We start from the raw sequence: 24,186 nt of genomic DNA, 5'->3' as shown, positions 1-24,186 counted from the left end.
CTGCTGCTAGAACTCTGTGTGGCATTGACCTGGTCTCTAATCTGAGCTGCTGTTAACCTGCGATTTCTGAGGCTGGTGACTCGGATAAACTTATCCTCAGAAGCAGCGGTGACTCTTGGTCTTCCTTTCCTGGGGCGGTCCTCATGTGAGCCAGTTTCTTTGTAGCGCTTGATGGTTTTTGCAACTGCACTTGGGGACACTTTCAAAGTTTTCCCAATTTTTCGCACTGACTGACCTTTATTTCTTAAAGTAATGATGGCCACTCGTTTTTCTTTACTTAGCTGCTTTTTTCTTGCCATAATACAAATTCTAACAGTCTATTCAATAGGACTATCAGCTGTGTATCCACCAGACTTCTGCACAACACAACTGATGGTCCCAACCCCATTTATAAGGCAAGAAATCCCACTTATTAAACCTGACAGGGCACACCTGTGAAGTGAAAACCATTTCCGGTGACTACCTCTTGAAGTTCATCAAGAGAATGCCAAGAGTGTGCAAAGCAGTCATCAAAGCAAAAGGTGGCTACTTTGAAGAACCTAGAATATAAGACATATTTTCAGTTGTTTCACACTTTTTTGTTAAGTAAATAATTCCACATGTGTTAATTCATAGTTTTGATGCCTTCAGTGTGAAAATTTCATGACTGTATTTTCATAGTCATGAAAATACAGAAAAATCTTTAAATGAAAAGGTGTGTCCAAACTTTTGGTATGTACTGTATATATATATATATATATATATCTATATCTATATATATATACTAGCTATTGAACCCGTTCTATGCCCGGGTGGCGAGCATTTTTACTGGTCTTCCATGTTGGTATGTGCTGCCCCCCTCCTGGTATTTGTGCTGCCCCCATCCTGTTCCCACCATCCTGTCCTGGTATGCATGGCATCCCTCACCCCCAATCCTGGTATGCATGGCACCCCTCACCCCCAATCCTGGTATGCATGGTCCCTTCACCCCCCAATCCTGGTATGAATGGTCCCCTCACCCCCCAATCCTGGTATGCATGGTCCCCTCCCCCCCCAATCCTGGTATGTGTACTACCCCTTACTCCCCAATCCTGGTATGCATGGTCCCCTCACCCCCCAATCCTGGTATGTGTGGTACCCCTCACCCCCTAATCCTGGTATGCATGATCCCCTCACCCCACAATCCTGGTATGCATGGACCCCTCACCCCACAGTCCTGGTATGTGTGGCCCCTCACCCTCCAATCCTGGTATGTGTGGTCTCCTCACCCCCCAATCCTGGTATGTGTGGCCCCCTCACCCCCCCAATCCTGGTATGTGTGGCCCCCTCACCCTCCAATCTTGGTATGTGTGGTCCCCTCACCCCCCAATCCTGGTATGTGTGGCTCCATCACCCCCCAATCCTGGGATGCATGGTCCCCTCATCCCTTTCACACTGTACACACATACAAAAAAATAAACACTTATACTCACCTTTCTTTTCTGTGCTCCAGCGCTGCTGCGTCCTGTTCTGCCGGAGGCTGGGGGAGGAGTGCGGTGCCGGAGCACCGCGCTGTCCGGCGCCATTTTGCTGAAGACACACTGCAAATGTGTCTTCAGTAAAATGGCGCCGGATAGCGCTATGCGCATGCGCCGATCCGACGCCTCACTCCTGTCCCGGTCTCCGGCGAAGAGAGGCGCCGCGGCAACGCTCCTCCCGATCAGGTAAGTATGTAAGTATGGCGCCGGAGATCGTGGTATACGTTCAGTGTTTACACATACCGTGATCTCCGGCGCCAAACACTCCTCTTACCTGTAACGGCTAGATGCCTGCTTCTGTCTAGAGCCAGACTGCGCGTCGTGCATGCGCAGTCTATCGAGGCTTCAGACAGAGTCACGCATCCCCGGTTATATTATAGATGGTATATAAAAGGGCGGACATATCATTGGTGCAACCTGTGCAGCCCCACAGGGGTCCAAGAGGTAAGGGGGCCCATTTAGACCTCCAAACCAGGTGGAATTGTGCATTATAATGAGCTATTAGACTGGAAAGGGCCCGTTTATTGTTCTTGCACAGGGACCCTTTCCTGTCTGTGTCCCCCAATATATATATGATCAGCCATAACATTAAATCCGGCTGCTTGTATAAGATCCACTGACCTCGACGTTGATAGTGTCCCATATAAAATAAAAATACTCGCTTCCTGGCGCTCACATACTGCAGCCCATCAGTGACCACTGATGAGCTGCAGCTTTCACATTTCCATCAGACAGAAAAATGTCATGTGACACCACGGCGATATCGCGCCGAGAGGTAATTTCATTACTTTATGTTTTAATTTTATATGGGGCACTGTAACATGGAAGAAGTGGATGTCCAGTAGTGGACATCCCCTTTAAGTTGTGAGGTGGTGCCTAATGCCATTAATGTTGTAATTAAGAGATGTGTTTGGTGGTATGTGTCAAATATCCGAATAACTAGTATATGCCAAGCTTTCACAGCAGCAGAACATTGCCCAAAATATCACACTGCCTCCGCTACCTTATCTTCTTCCAACGATGCCATCTCTTTCCCAGGTTATTGACGCACGCACACCCACACGATGTAAAAGAAAATGTTATTTATCATACCAACAACCTTTTCCCATCTCTCCATTGTCCATTGACGATACCCATGGGCAACTTTTTGCTACTTTTTTCTTCTTTTGGCAGTAGATGGGATATGCATAGGCACTCTGACCGGTTTGCCACCGCACAGTTTCATATTATTATTTATTATTAAAGCGCCATTAATTCCATGGCGCTTTACATGTTTAAAAGGGATATACATAGCAAACAACAAGTACAATAATTTGAACAAAAACAAGTCAGCGACTAGTACAGGAGGAGCGAGGACCCTGCCCGCGAGGGCTCACAGTCTACAAGGGATGGGTGGGGACACTGTAGGTGAGGGTAGAGCTAGTTGTGCAGCGGTATGGTGGAGCAATGGTTACTGCTGGTTGTAGGCTTGTCAGAAGAGTTAGGTCTTCAGGTTCCTTTTGAAGGTTTCCACGGTTTCATATAAAGCACGCTGTGATTTGTGCGCTCCTGCACCTTTTATCATGGTCAGCAGTTTGCCCTACATTGGCTCTTCTGTGGGATCGGACCCGATGGGCTAGCGTTCACTCCTGATATGCATCAATGAATTGTGGGTGGCCCTGATCCTCTTTCTGGTTGTCTTTCCTTGGACCACTTTTGGTAGATACCAGCTTCTGCATACCAGGAACATCCCACTGGACCTGCCCTTTTGGAGGTGCTCTGACCCAATGTTCTAGTCAGCACAACTTGACCGTTGTCAACAACTTAGCAGTTGACATTCCCATAAGACAAGCAATGGTGGAAGCACGTGTCATGTAGAACCATCAGTGCGGATTCTCATGAAACCCATGCTCTTTACATAATGTTGAAATGTGATTTTATTTCCTCTTTCTGACATACTTTCACTTCTTCTGTAAGTTAACAGAGAGCAGATAAGGCCTGCAGCCAAGTCATCTTATCCAACACCACGTGGGAGCGTTGATCCACATTGCGCTGTATTCTGTATTGGGATCAGAGGTTACTGATCTCAAGGAAAATGTCTACATTTCTACATGTCCTTTATAAACATTCACACGCATCTCAGAAAATTTTGGAGGAATGTCATAAAGTTTGATTATATACAGTTAAGCTTCTTTGAGAAGACTTATTCAGTAAATAATGGTCTTCTAGGTAAATGATCTTCTCAAAGAAGAGGGACAATGTTCGTCACAAAAAAATCTGGGCTGTAGCAGATGTTGTGGTATTCTCACCAGTGCTGTCTTTGGTGAGGTTTCACTATGCTTATTAACCACTTATTCATTTATAGAACATATACCTCTTGAAGATTGAAGATGCTCCAGGAAACAGATGATTTTGTATGGACAGAATTTCCCTTGTCACCTGGGGCGACATGTAGCAAGGCAATGAATGGGGGTCCATGTTTATCCAAATCCTGACTGATGGCAACCCATTCTTCTCTAATCAGTGCTTGGGGATTTTCACAATTTCTGTATTTCTTGAGGATCGATCACAGGTGCTCAATGGGGTTTCCTGACCATGGAATCAAAGTTTCAATGTTTTGTTCACGGAGACGCTTAGTTATCAATTTTCCCTTGTGACATGGTCTCCATCATGCTGGAAAGAGAATTGTTCATCTCCAAATTGCTCCTGAATGGTTGGGAGAAGTGGGTCTTCGAGGATGTTTAGATCCCATTCTTTATTCATGGCAGTGTTCTTAAGCAAAATTGTGAGTGAGACCCCTCCATGGATGAGATGACCTTGCACATGAAGGGTCTCAGGATGCTTTAATGTTGGCTTGACACATGACTCATGGTAGCGCTCACGTGTTCTTCTCCGGACAATCACTCTTCTAGGTGCTCGAGACAGTCTGAAGGGGCTTCATCAGGGAACGATCTATGGGATCAGTTCTAGCATCAGTTTCCCTTCAATGTAGTTGTGAAAAGGATAAAAGACAACAGATGTCCATAAATTTGGAAACCAACTCTCCATTCCTCGTTATAGAGAGATAACACCTCTCTCTGACCTCATTTTAGGACATATGGAGAGTGTTGTCTTTGGTCAGGAAAGATAGTGTTATTGCACCCAACCAAACAGGTCACCATCGATCAAATTCTCATAGACGCCACATGCCACCATGGTGGACATAAACCAGACCAATTATCACTGTAAGTTTGAGTTTTTTTAACCCACTATTACTCCATTTAAATGGGCAATTGCCCATCAGTTACATTTTCTGTTTGTTCAAGATGGTGCACTTGCCCCCTGACATCTCAGCCAGGGGGGCATACAGATTGACTTTAACAGCAAGTAGGTGGGGGTCACAATTTTAGCTTCCGCACCTGTCCCTAGAGCTTCAAGTTGCTTTAATTTTAATATCTAGTAAGCCATTTGGACGTCTTGGGTTCATATCTTTCCTTTTACGGGACAATTTTTGGGTGACCCAAGAAGCAATTTAGTAAAAAGTAAAACTCGTCTCATGAGGTTTTTCATTCCAAAACTGCCCCCTGCTCTCTAATTACCGAAGTGAATCATCAGATCACTCTCAGGGATTAGAAGCAACTTCAACATATGGATGGACCAAAGTAGTTATCACACCCTATAATGAAGTGAAAAGTATTTTCGGTCTTGGATGTTGTACTGTGGCTGGAGAAACCAGGAATATAGAGCCTTCTATTCTTGGTTGTCTACACGGAAATAGACTGGAGCTGTTTAACCCTCGGGCTAATTATGTATGAGGAAAGGCTCATGCTCTGGATCGTCGTCACTTCAAGTATTTAAGAAGTCGGTCGTGGCCTAACCACCTTTTGTTTCGTGTTTATATTTATACTTATTGATCTTTTGCTATCTCCCTTTATAGTCCTGACTTCTTGATTTCTCTCCTATGACCTTTCCACAAATGTCTCTGACTTGTCATATCTTTTAGCTATGTACACAATGACTTTTCCAGGACTTTTGTTGCCATCAATGCTTTTTGGAATATTCTGTACATTCACATGGGGGAAAGGAATTGTACATAGTACCTACACAGGCAATGATCCAGGTGGTCAACTGTACCCCTACTGACCAGCAAAGCCCCCTTCTTGGTTCTAGGTCAACCCACCTCAAAGACAGTACCAAAGCAATAATGGCCACCACATTTTTGGGGCATATGAGACTGACTGTCACCTTTTTGGTGTCTTGGCCTTAATCCTGTATTTTATGGATGGCGTATCAAGCTTAATTTAAGACAATTACAGTACCTGTTTCTGGAAAAAAAATGATATACTAATATATGAAGTTCTTAGTTAACATTTTGAACAAAGTGTATAAGCCCACCATCGTGTCTTTAAATTGGTCCCTACTCTGCATGGCATCCACCAAAACCCAGTACCTGCTCCTAGGTGCTCAAGAGTACCCCTGATGCCAGGTAAATCCACTCGCCTCTGAGACACACAATCCCAAAAACATAGTACCAAAACAACAATGGCCGCTAGATTGTTGAGAGATTTGAGGCCCACTACCTTCTTCTTGCCGACTAGACGTGTGTGGCCTCACTCAATGCAAGTGAGGTCGGATACAGTCTAGTCAGAATGTGGCCGGCAGTATCCAAATGTCATACTTCCGGTCACCACCAGCTCCCAGGACTAAAGAATCCTCACAGTCTGCAGTGTGCGCGCCATGAGGATTCACAAGTCTGCAGTCACATAGAGTGACTGCAGACTTGTAGCTTAAAACCAGACAATCCTTTCAATCTAAGCTATTTACGGTAATTCTTGATGTAGCAAAATAACAACTCTTAGCATGTAAAACACTACTTAGGCTGGTTTCACGAATCTTCATTGTGCTTGGATTGGAAGACCCAGCTTGACCATCAGGTTTCCCAATCTTGCCTCGTAGGGACATATATGAAGCAGTTAGCTCAGGTTGGGAGATGAGACAGTTGGGCTCGGTCTTTTAAGGTCCGAACTCAGTCCATGAATCTCAGATGGTTGTGAAACCAGTCATTCTTGCACAAAGTATGTCTACGCCACTCCAGTTTCCCTTGATAAATACGATTGAGAAGTTGATTCATGCGCATAAAAAAAATCTGAATTTTTTGGCTGAAGATTGACAAATATGCTGCGCCATGTGATTTGCTTGTTATGGAAGTTGCTTACATGGCAATTTGTAGGGTGATGGACTTTCTCAGAAGCAAAACTCCTATTTCCTGAAAAAAGCAGAGATATTGTGATAACGAAGATCACACAAGGACGAATGAATATATTGTGCTGGAAATGCATCTATGAATTGGTGGAATTCATACTCTGTTGTAAGCCCGGAGAGACCCTAATCTAGTAGACCACTGACCCGTCACACATCTGACTTCATAAATAAGAGCTCGTTAAATACTGCCTGGAGTAAGGGGGGAGGTTGCTTGTGGTTCAAAAAGTCAATGTGACAGTGTCGGGGTCTTGCATTTAGGACCAGATGTCATCCTCAATTCCAGCACACAAGAGAGAAGATGTTGAGCTCTTAGTGGAGACCTAAATGGGTCAAGCCATGAACTGTCCATATCCCCAGGGACAGACCCTTTTAGCTTTAGGAAGAGATTTAACTTGATGAGATGGAATTCTGGTCTTGGCGACTTGATGTCAGTGTTTATTGTAATTTGGCTAATGGGTTAATGGGGCAAACTATTATTGGTGGATACGACCCTTTACTTATCCTCTTTATGAATGAATTGCCTATAAATCCATAGATAAAACGAAAAATGGCTACTTATGGGATTTGTATAGAAGCAAGGCCAGTTAGGGTATGTGTACACGCCATATTTTTCAGGCAGGTCCGCTCAGGAATCCGCTTGAAAAAGTGCTTAAAGGGAATCTGTCAGCAGGTTTTTACTATATAATCTGAGAGCTGCGTAAGGTAGGGGCTGAGACCCTGATCCCAGCGATGTGTCACTTGCTGGACTGCTTGCTGTCATTTTCATACAATCACAGTTTTCTGTGCTGCATATCTAGCAGTGCTCAGAATGCTGAGCTCTGTATAACCCCGCCCACACGACTGATTGGCTGTTTCCTGTGTACACTGCAGAAAGCTGTTAATCAATGGTGGGGTGTGGTTGGACTAGGAGGCACCTAGTCCTGTAGTGATAATCTCCTGATTTTATTGACACAACGACACACAGCCCAGTAAGTGACACAGCGCTGGAATCAGGGTCTCACCCCCTACATAATACTGCTCTCAGATTACAAAGTAAAAACCTGCTGACAGATTCCCTTTAAAAATGCTAAGAAGAATAAACATATGCACTGCAAAGTCAAAAACGATCTACTCTTTTCAGTCTTTTTGAGCTTCTTTTAACTGAAAGCTGTGAAGTGGATAAAATAAATAGTTATCTAAACAGTTTATATACACAGAATGAGTTTCAGGAAAAGCACCGCTAGCATTCTCCTGAATCATATTCTGTTTCAAAAACTCACGCCGCGTCTAAAAGACGTTATGTGCACATACCCTTATTTTTGGTGCCCACCCATGCCACTGCCGAAAATATGTTTTTTAATGTAATGTCTTGACAAGAGGAACAAAGAAAATTGATATATGAGTGCACACTCAGCATTTGATATACTATATGAACATGGGCTTCAGTAGGACCCCGACTGCCATGATAATCCATCAACACCGGGGGAAGGCGAGGGACACCTAGATTTTAAAAAAAGGATGCTCCAGCATTGTATTATTATTATATGGGGAATTATTATTATTTATTATTATAGCGCCATTTATTCCATGGCACTTTACATGTGAAAAATGACCATACATAGTAAAAATTACAATAATCTTGAACACAATGTGTCAGCGACTGGTACAGGAGGAGCGAGGACCCTGCCCGCGAGGGCTCACAATCTACAAGGGATGGGTGAGGATACAGTAGGTGAGGGTGCAGCTGATCGTGCAGCGGTATGGTGGAGCGGTGGTTACTGCAGGTTGTCGGAAGAGGTGGGTCTTCAGGCTCTTTTTGAAGGTTTCCACGGTCGACGAGAGTCTGATGTGTTGGGGTAGAGAGTTCCAGAGTAGGGGGGAAACACGGGAGAAATCTTGTATGCGATTGTGGGAAGAGGAGATAAGAGGGGAGTAGAGCAGGAGATCTTGTGAGGATCGGAGGTTGCGTGCAGGTATGTACCGGGAGACTAGGTCAGAGATATATGGCGGAGACAGGTTGTGAATGGCTTTGTATGTCATGGTTAGGGTTTTGAACTGGAGTCTCTGGGCAATGGGGAGCCAGTGAAGAGATTGACAGAGGAGAGGCCGGGGAATAGCGGGGGGACAGGTGGTGGATTAGTCGGGCAGCAGAGTTTAGGATAGACTGGAGGGGTGCGAGAGTGTTAGAGGGGAGACCACACTAGCAGGAGGTTGCAGTAGTCGAGGCGGGAGATGATGAGGGCGTGCACTAGTGTTTTTGCAGATTCATGGTTGAGGAATGTGCGGATCCGGGAGATATTTTTGAGTTGGAGTCGGCAGGAAGTGGAAAGGGCTTGGATATGTGGTTTGAAGGAGAGTTCAGAGTCCAGGGTTACCCCAAGGCAGCAAGCTTGAGGGACTGGGGAGAGTAGACAGCTATTGACTTTAAGACATAAGTCAGGTGTGTGTGTGTGTGTGGGGGGGGGGGGTTGAGTGAGATGGTGGAAAGATGGTGAATTCAGTTATGTCCATTTTAAGTTTTAGAAATCTAGGGAATGCAAATATTTACTCTGGACTCAGTATGGACAAGAGCAATAGCTGATGTTGATGTCCCAGTGACATTTATAACCTCGTCCATCTGACGTCTACAACATGATTCAACTTTTTAAATGAAAGCAAACATTTGCCCCCCTAAGTGTCCATATAGCCGCATCTCAAGGTTACAAGGATAAATTGCGGCATCAGGCGGCGTGAGGCATTCTGGGTATTCTGTACAGGTAGATTCCGCTATTTATAGATAATATATTATCCCGCTGTGCTCGGGCTCTGCGTTCACTGCGCATCGTAAAGGTCATAGGATGTGTCACCAGCTGTCCTATGCTGAAGGCAGACTGTGCCGTGATAATGTGGCTGATTATAGCATCATTGTATATTATTATTATTATTGTTGGTGGTATGATGATTATTATTAATGTTGTTATTATATTATTATTAGTAGTAGTACTTATTTAATTTATTCTTGGTATTTTATTTGTTATTATTATTAGTGTTATTATTTATTTAATTTATGATTTCATTTATTATTAATTTCATTTATTATTAGTGGTATTATTTATTTAATTTATTATTATTATTTATTATTATAGCGCCATTTATTCCATGGCGCTTTACATGTGAAAAGGGATATACATAGCAAAAACAGGTACAATAATCTTGAACACAATGTGACAGCGACTGGTACAGGAGGAGCGAGGACCCTGCCCGCGAGGGCAATTTATGATTTCATTTATTATTAGTGTTATTATTTATTATTTTATTATTATTGTTGTTATTTCATTTATTATTAGTGGTATTATTATTTATTTCATTTATTATTAGTGTTATTATTTATTACTTTATTATTATTGTTATTATTTCATTTATTATTAGTGTTATTATTTTTTATTTCATTTATTACTAGTGTTATTATTTTATTATTATTGTTATTATTTCATTTATTGTTATTATTTATTTAATTTATTACTAGTGTTATTATTTTATTATTATTGCTATTATTTCATTTATTGTTAGTGTTATTAATGTTTATTTCATTTATGATTTAATTTATTATTATTATTTATTTTATTATGAGGGTTATTGTTATTATTTATTATTGTTATTATTTCATTTATTTAATTATTATTTATTTTATTTATTATTATTAGTGTTATTATTATTTATTATTGTATTACTCATATTTATTATTTTATTATTATTATTAACAGTGGTATTATTATTAATTATTGTATTATTATTATTTAATGTATTATTTTATTTAATATTATTAGTGTTATTATTATTAATAACAATGCTTAATTTATTAGTGTTTTTATTATTTATTGAATTTAGTATTAGTATTATCATTTTATTTATTATTATTAGTGTTATTATTTTATTTATTATTATTATTATTTTTATTATTATTGATCTTACATTATTTATTGTTATAAAAGTTGGATTTATTTAGATAATAAAACAAATGCCTATACTTAGGAAGGGTTGCCATTCTTAGTGCCTAGGATGTGGACAGTCATGTGGATGTTTTTGCCTACATTGTCAGAGCTCTTCTAATCAAAGCAGGCACAGAAAGTTCTGGGAATCAGTGCAGAAGTTACAGGAGGATGGAGAGCAGGGAAGGGTCGGCGTATGCTGGGTGACCGGGTGACTGGACATCAGATCAGTGCTGCCCGCTTCCCTTCTAGTTCTTCTATGCCTCCTAGTAGGGTCTGTTAGAGGTTGGGATTAATTACTATACTGCACTGAACTATCTCCGACTTTTAGTTCCATGTCAGGTTTTTTTTTACATAATGTTTAATGAGTAACCGTTGTTTTAATTTTTATCACATAAATCAATATAACATGTGAAAACAAGCAACGTTGTACTATATCTTATCAGTGAAATCTGCTTCTTTCTCCCCCCGGACTGACCTTTCACTCTTAATTCCTGGGTAAAATCTATATGCAGTGAAGACTGATTTTCCCCTTACTGAGATAGAAGGTGACAGTTGGTACTTTGAAAATTCTACGGAGTGGGAGGAGCTAGCGGCAGACACAGACATTCCACTGCAATGACAGTTACAATTCCCCATAGAACCTTACGAGCACCAACTGTCATCTCTTGTCTCAGTGATGTTCTCATTATAAGAATGGTATGCCTTGACTTTATGATCAGTGGGTATGATCTTTGTCATCCTTTACGATCTTTAGAACCCGTTTGGCTCATTTCCTGACCGTCAGTGGAAAGAACTAGGACTTTTCTGCTGGTCTCTCCGGACTGGACGGCCTAGAGGGTTGTCGTAAAGGGAAAGTGTCTGCTATATACATTTATGTCATGTCCAGGATTTAAAGGAAAAGGTTCAGCATTGATAAAATTACAAAAAATCGCAAACGAGGTTGGAGAAACACACGGTGCACAGGTTTCAAACTCAGAATATCTGAGGGATGCAAGTCCCACCTGTTGGATCTGCAGCGATCTCGAGATCTTGGACTATTGTGAATAGAGAGGCAGCTCCGCATGCACGGCTCTCTTCATTCACACCTATGGAAAGCCTGAAAATAGCTGGAGAGAATCGTACACATGCACACCCCTCTCCATTATTAGCAGCTAAGTTATGGATCTTGGGAGACCCCCTTCTCTAAATGTCTTCTGGATATGCCATACCTGTCTGAGATTGGAAACCCCTCCATGCTAAGGATCAGTAGGGATCTCAGCAGTTTGACCTTTACCGATCAAGATCTTAAAGGGAATGTGTTACCAGATTTTTGTCCCCTAAACTGAGAGCAGCATGATGTAGTGTCAAAGACCCTGATTCCAGCGATGTGTCACTTACTGGGCTGCTTTGTGTAGTTTTGATAAAAACAGTTTTATCAGCAGGAGATTATCACTAGAGGGACTAGTAAATCTGCTGTCCAACCACGCCCCCACCACTGATTGGCTGCTTTGTGCATAAGCAGAAAGTTACCAATCAGAGGTGTGGGCGGGGTTATCAGAGCTCAGCATCCTGAGAAAACAGGGACTTTATCAAAATGGCAGCAAGCAGCCCAGCAAGTGACACATCACTGGAATCAGGGTCTCTGCCCCTACATCATGCTGCTCTCAGATCACATAGCAAAAACTGCTGATAGATTCCCTTTAAGGATATGCTATCACTTACCATGGTAGGCAAGACCCTTTAATTTGAGGATACAATTAAAATCCACTGTTAAGGTATCACTCCATTATTAAACACTGCTTATTTATGATGTTAGACCTCCCAACCACAACCTTCTTCTAAGGTCCCATAAGACCATTAATGATAACATTTACTATATAAACATAAAATACACTACAAATAGTAAAAAATTCATTACCGTGCATGTTTTTTCCATTGTGTTTGCTGCTTTTAAAGTAACGAGCATGTCTTAGTGGGGGGGGCACCATGCCATGTCTTACCGAAGAGGTGGAGTTCAGGGCGCATGTGGTCAGTCATGTGGACGTTCCTATCAAAGCAGAGTAATGCCTTCCCTATGCATACTAATCCAGATTAAGCACAGGAAGTGACCCCGAGGACAGAGGTCATCCTAGTAATTTAGTGTGTACATGTCCCAATACTTGTGTATATGGGTTTTCTGCACTGAAAATTCGATTTAAATACTTTTATGCCCAAAAAATGACAAAAGTATTCTCGGAGTGATACCTTTATTGGCTAACCAGAAAAAAAAAATATATGCAAGCTTTAAGAGCACAGAGGCTGCTACGTCAGGCAATATTACAAATGAATTGATAAGACAAATGGCACAGCATTTAAGAGATGTTACAGTACCACATTTGTTCATGAGGTGGAGGGGGTGATGCCTCCTATTGATAAGTCAAAGAGATCAAATTTAGGGTTTTTAGTTGCAAATGGCAAGTCTGTGGGAATGTTTAATCATCTGGAGACCGTCTGGTGGAGGTGTGAATTGAATCCATGTAGTGAGTCATAAATCCAGGTGTTAGATTGAATAACATCTTTTTAATGCTGTGCCTTTTGTCTTATCAATTCATTTGTAATCCTGCCTGAAGAAGGAGCCTCTGTGCTCTGAAAGTTTGCATATATATTTTTTTTCTGATTAGCCAATAAAGGTATCACTCCGAGAATACTTTTGTCATTTTTGGGCATAAAAGTATTTAAATCGATTTTTCTGGCTAACACAGTACCACAATATAACTTTGTATTGTACATCACTACAGTGAAAATTGTAATACATAGTACTGAAATGGCTAGCAAATCTCCAGCATTACTTCTCCAAAGAAAGTGCGAATTGCTCTTTCATTATGCTCTTGGAGGACCCCCCCCCCACCCTTTCCTTTTTAAGCATTTTAAGCATGGATGACCACCACAACAGCTGATGTCCTGGGGGGTCATGCAGTCATTGCCTTTTGTTCCACGTAGTGAGAGCTGTCATGTCCTAGCAGTAGATTTCCTGTGCGAGTGAGCGAAAGAGGCTGAATCTTAGCCCCGCAGGGCTGCACGACTATACACATAAACATCTCCCGACGAATAGGATGATACAAGGAGGCAAAAGCAAGACCACTCAATGTGTAATCCTCCGTCAGACTCTTAGGAATAACCAGTCCTGGCAAATCTATCAAATGTAAATGGATACAATTGTGGCACTAGTGCTCTTCAGATGCCAACGTTGTGACAGCTCATAGGATGGGCCTTCATCAGAGATATCGGGTTTTACATGGAGGAATCACAGACGAACAGTAATCAGATGGGAAGTTTTAGAGAGATCCATTTTTAAAATGCCCATATGCATCCATGGGTTGTATTGCCGAAATGCCCCATGTCATTACCGGGCACAATTCAGGCGACATGGTTCACTGAGTACACATTGTCCATTGCTTCGCATTATTAAAATTGGCTTCTTTAATTGAGAAAGTAAAATGCCTATGACAGCAATAACTTATGGGAGTTCAAGAATGGAGAATGTTATAATGGTTGGCCTGGGCTACATAATAAAAAGCTATGGCGGTGGTAATGCCAGAGGCGGATACTAACAGCCAAGGGCCCTTGGGTAGGACTCATACATTGACCTACCTTAATACCCCACTGGTGTATATACATGCACATACACACGCACATGCATATTCACAAGATGCACACACATACAGTGCTGCTCATCATTGGCACCCCTTCATTTTTTTCATAGACTGTACAATATCTTCAGAAATAAATGGAAATGTACCACAGTTATATCCTCAGGATTTTTTAATTAGTGTCCAAAGTAATACAACAATGCATCGGTTGAACGTTGGATCCCTGGGGTGGAAGATGGACCCCCAATAACTCATGATGGGGTCTTATAGGGTTTTGTCAAAGTTTCTGTTATTTGCATGGCAAAAGTCCCCTGTGAGAATAGAGCGGTTTTGCACGTGTGACCATTCACTTCTACGGGACTGATGCAGTGGCTGTCATACAAGTATAACTACAGGTGCATCTCACAAAAGTAGAATATCATCAAAAAGTTCATTTATTTCAGTTCTTCAATACAAAAAGTGAAACTCCTATATTATATAGAGTCATTACAAACAGTGATCTATTTCAAGTGTTTATTTCTGTTAATGTTGATGATTATGGCTTACAGCCAATGAAAACACAAAAGTCATTATCTCAGTAAACTAGAATAATTAACAAAAACACCTGCAAAGGCTTCCTAAGGGTTTTAAAAGGTCCCTTAGTCTGTTTCAGTAGGCTCCACAATCATGGGGAAGACTGATGACTTGACAGATGTCCAGAAGGCAGTCATTGACACATGCCACAAGGTCCCAGAGTCTGGAGGAAGAGTGGAGAGGCCACAATCCAAGCTGCTGGAGGTCTAGTGTGAAGTTTCCACAATCAGTGATGGTTTGGGGAGCCATGTCATCTGCTGGTGTAGGTCCACTGTGTTTTTTCAAGACCAAAGTCCGCGCAGACGTCTACCGGGAAATTTTACAGCACTTCATGCTTCCCTCTGCTGACAAGCTTTTTGGAGATGGAAATGTCATTCTCCAGCAGGACTTGGCCCCTGTCCACACTGCCAAAAGTACCAATACCTGGTTTACACACAACAGTATCACTGTGCTTGATTGGCAGCAAACTCGGCTGACCTTAACCCCATAGAGAATCTATTATAGAGAATCTATGGGGTATTGTCAAGAGGAAGATGAGAGACCCCAGACCCAACAATGCAGACGAGCTGAAGGCTGCTATCAAAGCAACCTGGGCTTCCATAAAACCTCAGCAGTGTCACAGGCTGATCGCCTCCATGCCACATTGCCGCATTGATGCAGTAATTGATGCAAAAGGAGCCCGACCAAGTATTGAGGGCATTTACTGAACAGACATTTCAGTAGGACAACATTTCGGATTTTAAAAACCTTTTTCAAGCTGTTGTTATAAAGTATTGCAATTTACTGAGATAATGACTTTTGTGTTGTCATTGGCTGTAAGCCATAATCATCAACATTAACCGAAATAAACACTTGGAATAGATCCCTCTATGTGTAATGACTCTATATAATATAGGAGTTTCACTCTTTGTATTGAGGAACTGAAATAAATTAACTTTTTGATGATATTCTAATTTTGTGAGATGCACCTCTATGTTGAGTTATTTGGCCCATTATCATGTTTACCATGAGGATCAGACATTACATTGACCTGTTCTCTTCCTCTCCGTAGAGATTCGCAGCCAGCTGATTGAGCAAGGAAAATGCATAGATGCTCAGGTGGAGCACAGACAGCAGCTGCTGCAAGAATTGAGTGAGTTCCTGCGCAGGAAAGCGGAGATCAACCTGGAGTATTCCCGAAGCCTTGAAAAGCTGTGTGATCGCTTCTCCTCTAAAATCCGCAACTCCAAGGAACATCACAGGTAATGGCCCAATGGGCGGGAAAGATTTAGGAATCTTCTCTTTAAGACTAGCACTGACTTCCATTGCGGATTGCATTTGGTTGCCCAACAAGGTCAAAGTCGTTGTTTGTGTAGCCCCCGCCTAAACCACTTCTCTCCTCGATTTTTCTCCTTTAGGAAGGATCAGCCACTTCTGTCCCCGATCAATTGCTTGTACATGGTCCTAAACCACACGCGTCAAGAAAGCCGGGATTATGCCGCCCTCAACGACGTGTACAGCTCACATCTTATCCCACGACTCACGCATACAGGGGAGGATCTCGTCCGCCTTACAAAGAAGGTTAGACTTAGCCTAATTGCTCATTCACACCTGCGTATGAAAATACAGGTGAAATCTAGATGGACAATATATATATATATATCGGGGTTTTTTTTTTGCTTTTACTTATAAATTGTAACTTTTTTTTGTTCCCTCATTGAGTTTTCTGTTAGTTCCTTTTTGTTGAAGAATACTTTTTATTTCTTTTGCTGTTTTTGTAAGCAAATACCGATTATACAGATGTGAACTATACAAAGATGGAACTTGCGGTTTTGAAGGCAAACCATTGACTTCCTCTTTTAAGCTCATTTATGTACTTTGAATGTATTGCTATTGTTTTTTTTTACAAAGCAAGAGAAGAAAGGAATTCATGCAGATCCATAATAAGCAAGTGTGAATGATCCCTCAAAAAAAAAAGTAGACAAATAAGATGGGACGACATTATCGATTGCCATAAATAATCTGTTCACTTTATTGTATGAGTTGTTACAATTACAGGGATAATAAATATAACTCTTGGGCCCCTGTGCAGCTACACAGGTTGCACCAAGATATGTATGCCCCTGCAACATGCCTGTAATGAAGAAGAATACAATTTAGAGCTTTAGGCAGAGAAAATCCTCCTCTACTTGCTAAAATTGCTGCTTGCAAATCTAGAGGCTCTGAGACTGATTCCTAGGGAAGAACACAATTCAAGAAAAAGCAAATAATTTTATAGCTAGATACAATGAACAACGACAGATGCCAGGGGCCTCTCCCACAATGTACTGAGCTGTCGGAGGATATGGGCCCCTACATTATGCCTGTAATGAAGAAGAATACAATTTAGAGCTTTAGGCATAGAAAATCCTTCTCTACTTAGCAGTGCTGCCTGTGATTCATTGCTAAAGTTGCTGCCTGCAAAACTAGAGGCTCTGAGATTGATTCCTGTAGAAGAACGTGATTCAAGAAAAGCAAATAATTTATTAAATAGATACAACAAGCAACAACAGATGCCAGGACCCTTTCCCTCAGTTTCCTGATCTGTCAGAGGATAGAGGCCCTTACATTATGCCTGTAATGAAGAAGAATACAATTTAGAGCTTTTGGCAGAGAAAATCCTCCTCTACTTAGCAGTGCTGCCTGTGACTCATTGCTAAAGTTGCTGCCTGCAAAACTAGAGGCTCTGAGATTGATTCCTGGGGAAGAACACAATTCAAGAAAAGCAAATTATTTATTAACTAGATCTAATCAACAAAAGCAGATACCAGTGCCTGTAATGAAGAAGATATAATGAGCAATGACAGATGCCAGGGGAGTCTCCCACAACGTCCTGAGCTGTCGGAGGAGAGGGACCTCATCCTCCAAATTTTCTGAGTTGAAGGAGGAAAGTAAAAAACAGAGTCCAGATTACGAACATGCCGTACAGATGAACCGACTGCCCATGTTATATGAATGCAGGGATTTTTAGAGATTTTTTTTTTTATATTAGGGAAAAATACATTTGAATTTACGCCTCCCCCACTTCTTTTTCTACTCTAAATATGCATGACTATTTCTGACACATATTTGGATGTGGAGGTTTGAGGCGATGTCGGTGCATAATGCGACATTTGCATATCTATTTACAGATAGTTTTGCTTAAGTCGACGCCTTATGCTGTTTCCCTTCCCCCCGCAGAGTAAAGACATCGGCGCCCAGCAGCAGGAGGATCTGATGAAGCTGGTGTCTGAGTTACAAGGGGTGAGTACGGCGGGGTGGAGGACAGACGAGAAGTTTACTTCGAGTCATCATAACATAACGTCACATCTGGCGGGGACTCGACTCATCCGTCATGTATTCATGTGATTCAACGTGCTGGAATCTGGATCTGTCAATGCCAAAGGCTTTCTGTGTAATTACATAAACATGGCAGCTCTGTGAGATAGGCGCGACAGTCTGCAGAAGCCGTGGGCAATCCCAGCTCCCGAGCTCATGCCTGAAAACGGAGCCATATTACAGTTACGGTATTATATTATAATGTAATCGAAATTACCGCCGTGTAAAAAATGTTTCCAGTGGACAGCTCATGCACGCTCACACAAGCACGCTCACATATTTTAAATATAGGGATATGTGTTCCACCTTCACCCTGGAAAAGGGTTAATAGAGTAGAAAAACATGGCTGCTTTCTTCCGGAATCAGAGTGTCGCTTGTTCAAGTTTACATTGCAGCTAATTGCCATTGAAGTAAATGCAGCTGACCTGCAATGCCACATTCAACCAGAGGACAAGTGTGGTGCTGTGCCGGCAAATTTTGGCCACACTCCAATCCACACCCATTTACCATTTCTTTCTACCCTGGCAGGAAGAGTTGTTAGAGGGTCGGTGGTAGTGAGGGACATTCAGCAGACATACTAGACTGCAGAACGTCGACCCAAATCCAGGACTGTCCGCTGTATCCGGGACAGTTGGGACTAGAGTTGAGCGGATGGATTCTTGGGTCTCTGGTCCAGGTCAGTGATACCTGGCGGTTGGACAGGAGGCCGTGAATCTCTAACCATCCGGCGTTCCCGGCGGCTTTTGATCACCCCGGTCAGCGCGACATCATCTGTGCGTCCTGCTCATCTCTAGTTGTGGATTATTTTTTTGTTCCTTCATTCACAGTCGGAGCCGCCAGAACTTTCTCATCCTTATTTAGCTTCACTATACGACTTTTTTTTTTTTAGTGTCTGTTCACACAGTGCAGAAATACATTTTTTATTTTTCCTGTTTTCTGCAGGAACCGCACCAAACTCCACAATAACAATCTTTTCTAGTTATTGCTGCATTTTTTAGGCCTTTATCCCCTTTATTTGATGATTTTCTGGTGCAGATGTGAAGCCGCCTTTTTAATGTACTTTTTATAGAATAGAAAAGCTTTGATTTAGCACTTAAAAAAGTATCTGCAATTTTTTACATGTTTTTTTTTTTTTAGGCTCCACATAAAACCCTAGAGAAAAAATAGCATCAAAACTGCATCTCTAGACCACAGGGGGTGCCGTTTTCATGAAATCACATCCACTTTGCTTGAACATTTAAACGCAGCTGAATTTCTGTGCAAAAAAAAAAAAAAGCGGCAGAAAATACGCAGCATTTACTCTACATGTGAACACGGCCTAAATTTCCAAGCAAAGTGGACGTGATTTCATGGAATCTCCGTCCTCTGTGCATCTAAACACTCTGCTGAACTCCGCGGTTTTGTGATGTTGCCCGTCCCCAAAGAGGGGAAGACATCAGTGAGCAGAGAGGTAAGTATTAGAGGTCGGGACAAAGCCCTGACGTGCCGGGACATCAGGTCTGAGCCCTCCAATTGGGACAGTCCTGCTGAATCCGGGACATTTGGGAGCTATGCTTTAGGGAGGACCTGTCACTTGCCATAAATATGTTATCTATGTATCTGGTGTAAATGCCGCTGTTTTCCTGAATCCGGTGATGTTTTTCTTTTGTTCCTGCGCCTCTCCGTTCCTGAGATACGACCCTCTCTTTCCTGTATATAATTCTAGTCTTTTTAGTCAAGTGGGCGTGCTCATCAACTCTTTTCTGTGGCTATATTTTTGAGGACTAAAATACTAGCTTTATATACAGGGAGGAAGGTCGCATATCTCAGCAACGGAGAGGCGCAGGAACAAAAAATAAACATCGTCGGATTCAGAACAGCGACATTTACACCAGGTTAAAAAAAATACATGTTTATGGTAAGTGACAGGTCCCCTAAGTATTTGACTATGCTTTATTTTCTGAACGCGTAATTTATAGTTTATATCTGGGATATCACAAAGCAAACTAATGACTTCTCCAATTATTAATTGTAATTTTATACTTGTGAAAACAGCAAGTCAGACTTCTAGGTTAGTTCTGATCATATATGGACTACTAGGCTATTTAAGGGGGAATTTGGGTTGTAAGAAGTTATCAACTATCCGAAGATCAACTGAGCCCTCTAGCTGAATGGAGACATTCATGCCTGCTGCTACTCCATTGAGAGTGCGTGGGACTTACGGGAGCACTCAATTTCTTCAATTCCCGTAGATTGATGGAAGTGACAGCACCCATCACATGCTCGACCGCCTCTCTGCTCAAACATGGGGCACTAGTCCCTCATTCTGGCGATCTTAGTGGCTGAGTCTTATCGATAGGATCACAACTAAAATAGTAGTGTCACGTGGTTACCTCGACAGAGAGGGGCAAGGTGTCTGATTTCACATACTCCTGCACTGATTAGAAGCACTTCACCATCATATTAAAAGGAGCAGGTTTCTGCTAGCAGTGCAGGGGTTAATCTGTTCAGTTGAGAGTCTCTGAAGCTTTCCTGCTTTAATGGTCTCAGCTGTTCAGTGTTGGCCACTCCTCTCTTCTGTATATATTCCCCTCTAGCAATCAGGGATTGCCAGTGTTAGTTCATACTGCCTGGTTCTGGAGTTGGAGGTGTTTGTTGTTTGAGGAGGCGTTTGGAGTTTTGTTCTAAAGACTGTTGTTTGGTGATTAGTCTGTGTGCATATCCTCATCCTCTCCTTTTTGTTTTTTCCCTTCCATCTCTGCCCGGTGTTACACTCTTTTGTCTGTGAGTGCATATTTATATGATTGGAATTTTCATTTATCCCTGTACATCTTCCCTTGTTAATATAAAGAAAAAAAAACAAAAAAAACATGGTGCTGTTAAAAGGCTCGGATGCCGCACACAGCACGCAGAGAGTATGGCAGAGGTTTAATTCAAGATTTGGTTTCTACACGCAGGGAGTGTAAATTTAAGTAACACAACAATAAAACAGTAAAATCGGACAATAAACTATTGTGGTTTAACTATAACACGGAAAGGATGAACAATACGGCGCAGTCCCAAAAGTTCAGGCTAAATAAGAGAAGGTAGATTACTGGAGGCTTACACTTATCTGTCCTTTAGCGATAGCTACGTCCGTCTTCAGACACTCACTCCGGAGGGTGTCCGTCTTCTGGCGGCAGTGGAAGGTCTCAGGCCTCACCCACTGGGCCCCCAGTACTTTTGACCACATGATAGCGGTCATGACTCCTTTAAGCTCCTCCGGCGTACAACAAACTGCGTTAGGATCACTAATCCCGGGTGCGTCCTCACCCGTAGGTTACCGTCAGATGTCTGGAAAACTGTGGTGATGCAGGTAACTAACGATCACTTTCTGTAGACCCGGTACAGACCGCACGCCCCTTGTTTTGCGGTAAGCTGTGTCACCCGTTCGTCCGTCACCGCAGACAGGTCAGCATGTCTCTATTTCACCGAGGACAGGGCAGCACGTCTCTCTCTCGTTGTCGGCAGGTCAGACTGTTTCTCCCCAACTGACGGTCTGCTCTCCTCAACCAACTATCTCTTTTGCGCGAGCCCAGACACCTGACTTCCTCTCTTCTGTCCCTCTCCTCTGTCCCCCAGCACTGTCCAGGAAGTCCCCCGTGCACTCTTAATCCCGTCCCCTGGCAACACTGGGCAGGACCCTGGCAGTTCCGGCGCCGGAGCTCCGCACCTGTCGCTAGGCAAGTCTTCCTTCTTACACTCCCGCTCCCTTTGAGCTCGCCATTCCACGGGCGTGAGTTTTTTCACCAGGCGCTCACACTCTCTGACCTCCTGGATGATACGTTGCCAGATGAACTGATCCTGATTGTAGCGGATAGGCGGCACACCAGCCGTGGATCGTTCGGACCGGTGTAACGCAGTTGGAGCGCAGGGTACTTGAGAGTCGCTGGGGTTCCTAACTTCGCCCGGCCCAACCTGACTGAGCGGTGGGCCCTCCTCTCTCGTGTGGGAAGCTGTGGGCGATGTGAGACTGGGGATCGCAGCCACTATCGTCTCTTCCTCCTCATCATCGTAGACGGGCTCACTGGGTGTGGGATCTCTCGTCCTTGTGCTGAGTTCTTCCTTCTTTTCCTCATCGCTAGACAAACAGGGCCGTAACATGCTTCGATGAACGATTCTAGTTGGAGCCGCTTCTTCCCCCTCAGGCTGAACCTCATACACCGGTCCTTCAGGACTAACTCTCCTTTTCACTCGATACGGGGTCAACTCCCGCCGTCTACTCAGCTTGCCCCGGGGTCTCTTGTCCCGTACCAACACCCGTTCTCCCGACTTAAGGGCTGTCCCCCGAAGAGGTGGCGTTTCATGGTGCCTATGTTCCTTAAACTTCTGCTGCACTAACCTCCGAAGAGTCTGCAACCGGTGCTGATGCTCCCGGACTCAGGTAGATGGGCCCGTCCGGGGCCAGTCCTCCACGGGATCTAGTTCGAGCTCGGTGATCTCCCTACCCTTTTGTCCGAACAGCAGGGTGTAGGGGGTGAACCTGTGGCACTATGTACCTGGTTATTATAGACCCACACCAGCTCGGCCACAAACTCCGGCCAGCGTACCTTCCGATCTTCTTCCAAGGTTCAAAGCATCTGGATCAAAGTTCTGTTGAAGCTTTCACAGGACCCATTCCCTTGCGGATGGTAAGGGGTGGTCCTAGACTTCTCGATCTTGTATAGCCGGTGCAGCTCCTCCATCACCCGTCCTTGGAAACAAGCTCCTTGATCGGAGTGAATTCTCTTCGGACAGCCATAGACCCTGATGAAGTCCCGACAGATAGCCTGGGCAGCAGATTCAGCTGTTTGATCCCTGGTCGGAGTTACCACCGTGAATTTCGTGAAGTGGTCGGTCATGACCAGGCAATGTCCATACCCGAGATGCGCCGGCCCAATGGTCAGGTAGTCGATCATCAACACCTCTAAGGGCGCAGCCGTCACAATGGTCTGGACGGGGGCCCGCTGCTCTGAGGTTTTCACCAACTCACAACTCCGGCACTTCTGGCAGACGTTCTCCACTGCAACTCTTAGCTGCGGGTGGTACACTAGTCTCTGCAGCCACTGGAAGGTGGCTCCCCGCTCGTGTGCTTCCTTGGCCAGTGTTCCGATCACACTCTCTGGAACCACTACTTGCCAAGTGGGGCCGAACTCCCGTACCAACTGGACCCGTCTGTACAACAAGCCGTCCTGCAGGCTCAGTCTCTCCCACTGCCGCAGCATCTTCAGCCCCTCTGGTGTCAGGGTCCCCCTTTCTTTGCGGTTAGGGACTTGTTTCAAAGCCACCCACTGTCGCAACCGCACAATCTCTCCATCCATTTGCTGTATCCGTACCCACTCGTCCCTGGGCCGCCCCAACATGTGTCCTTCTTTCACTTCCCCGATCTGTCCCTGCGTAGCCGACAACGGGCTGCCAACCCTCCGGAAGCTGGGCATCTCTTCGGCCTCCAGTTCTTCGTCTCGGTCACGGTCGGGGTGCTCATGGGTCACCCTGGAGAGGGCATCAGCATGCGTGTTTTCAGCCCTAGGCCTGTAGGTGATCTTATACCGGTACCGAGCCATGCGAGCCACCCATCGTTGTTCCAGGGCTCCCAACTTCGCGTTTTCCAGATGAGCCAACGGGTTGTTGTCTGTCTTCATCAACACTTCAGACCCCGACAAGTACTCCGCGAACTTTTCTGTCATTGCCCATACTAGGGCCAACAATTCCAGTTTTAAAGGAGCTGTAATTGTCTGGGTTCTTCTCCAAGTCTCGGAGGGAGCGACTCGCATATGCTATCACCCGCTCTCTCTGACGTGCCCCCTGGGTCGTGGGTGACTCGGTGCTGGGCCGGTCGTTGCTTAGGGGATGTCACAGTGGCAGTGACCCGATCCGTGACCCAGGGCGGTCAATCAAAAGGGAATATTTACAGGGGATTATAGTTTATATATAAAGTTCGTGACGCCACCTGTGGTATGCGGCTAAAGGGAGCCGCCGCTGCGGAGCAGTTCCTCTGGAGCTGAT

General features: G+C 43.6%; 1 protein-coding gene across 3 annotated transcripts in view; it reads left to right on the top strand.

Annotated features, from left to right (window-relative positions):
* ARHGAP4 (Rho GTPase activating protein 4) overlaps positions 1-24,186 on the top strand; it is a 102,325-nt gene that overhangs the window by 31,296 nt on the left and 46,843 nt on the right. For all 3 annotated transcript variants that reach the window (XM_073639829.1, XM_073639828.1, XM_073639830.1), the window contains exons 2-4: positions 15,899-16,088; positions 16,245-16,407; positions 18,046-18,108. In XM_073639829.1, coding sequence (XP_073495930.1) covers positions 15,899-16,088; positions 16,245-16,407; positions 18,046-18,108 — 416 coding nt within the window. The remainder of the gene's footprint in view (positions 1-15,898; positions 16,089-16,244; positions 16,408-18,045; positions 18,109-24,186) is intronic.

The sequence above is a fragment of the Phyllobates terribilis genome, unplaced genomic scaffold, assembly GCF_046119375.1.
Source record: "Phyllobates terribilis strain yellow unplaced genomic scaffold, ASM4611937v1 Scaffold_7__3_contigs__length_470593459, whole genome shotgun sequence".
In the NCBI taxonomy this organism is placed as follows: Eukaryota; Metazoa; Chordata; class Amphibia; order Anura; family Dendrobatidae; genus Phyllobates; species Phyllobates terribilis.
Note: the sequence above shows the minus strand (reverse complement) of the source record. Positions and strands in the feature narration are given on the sequence as shown.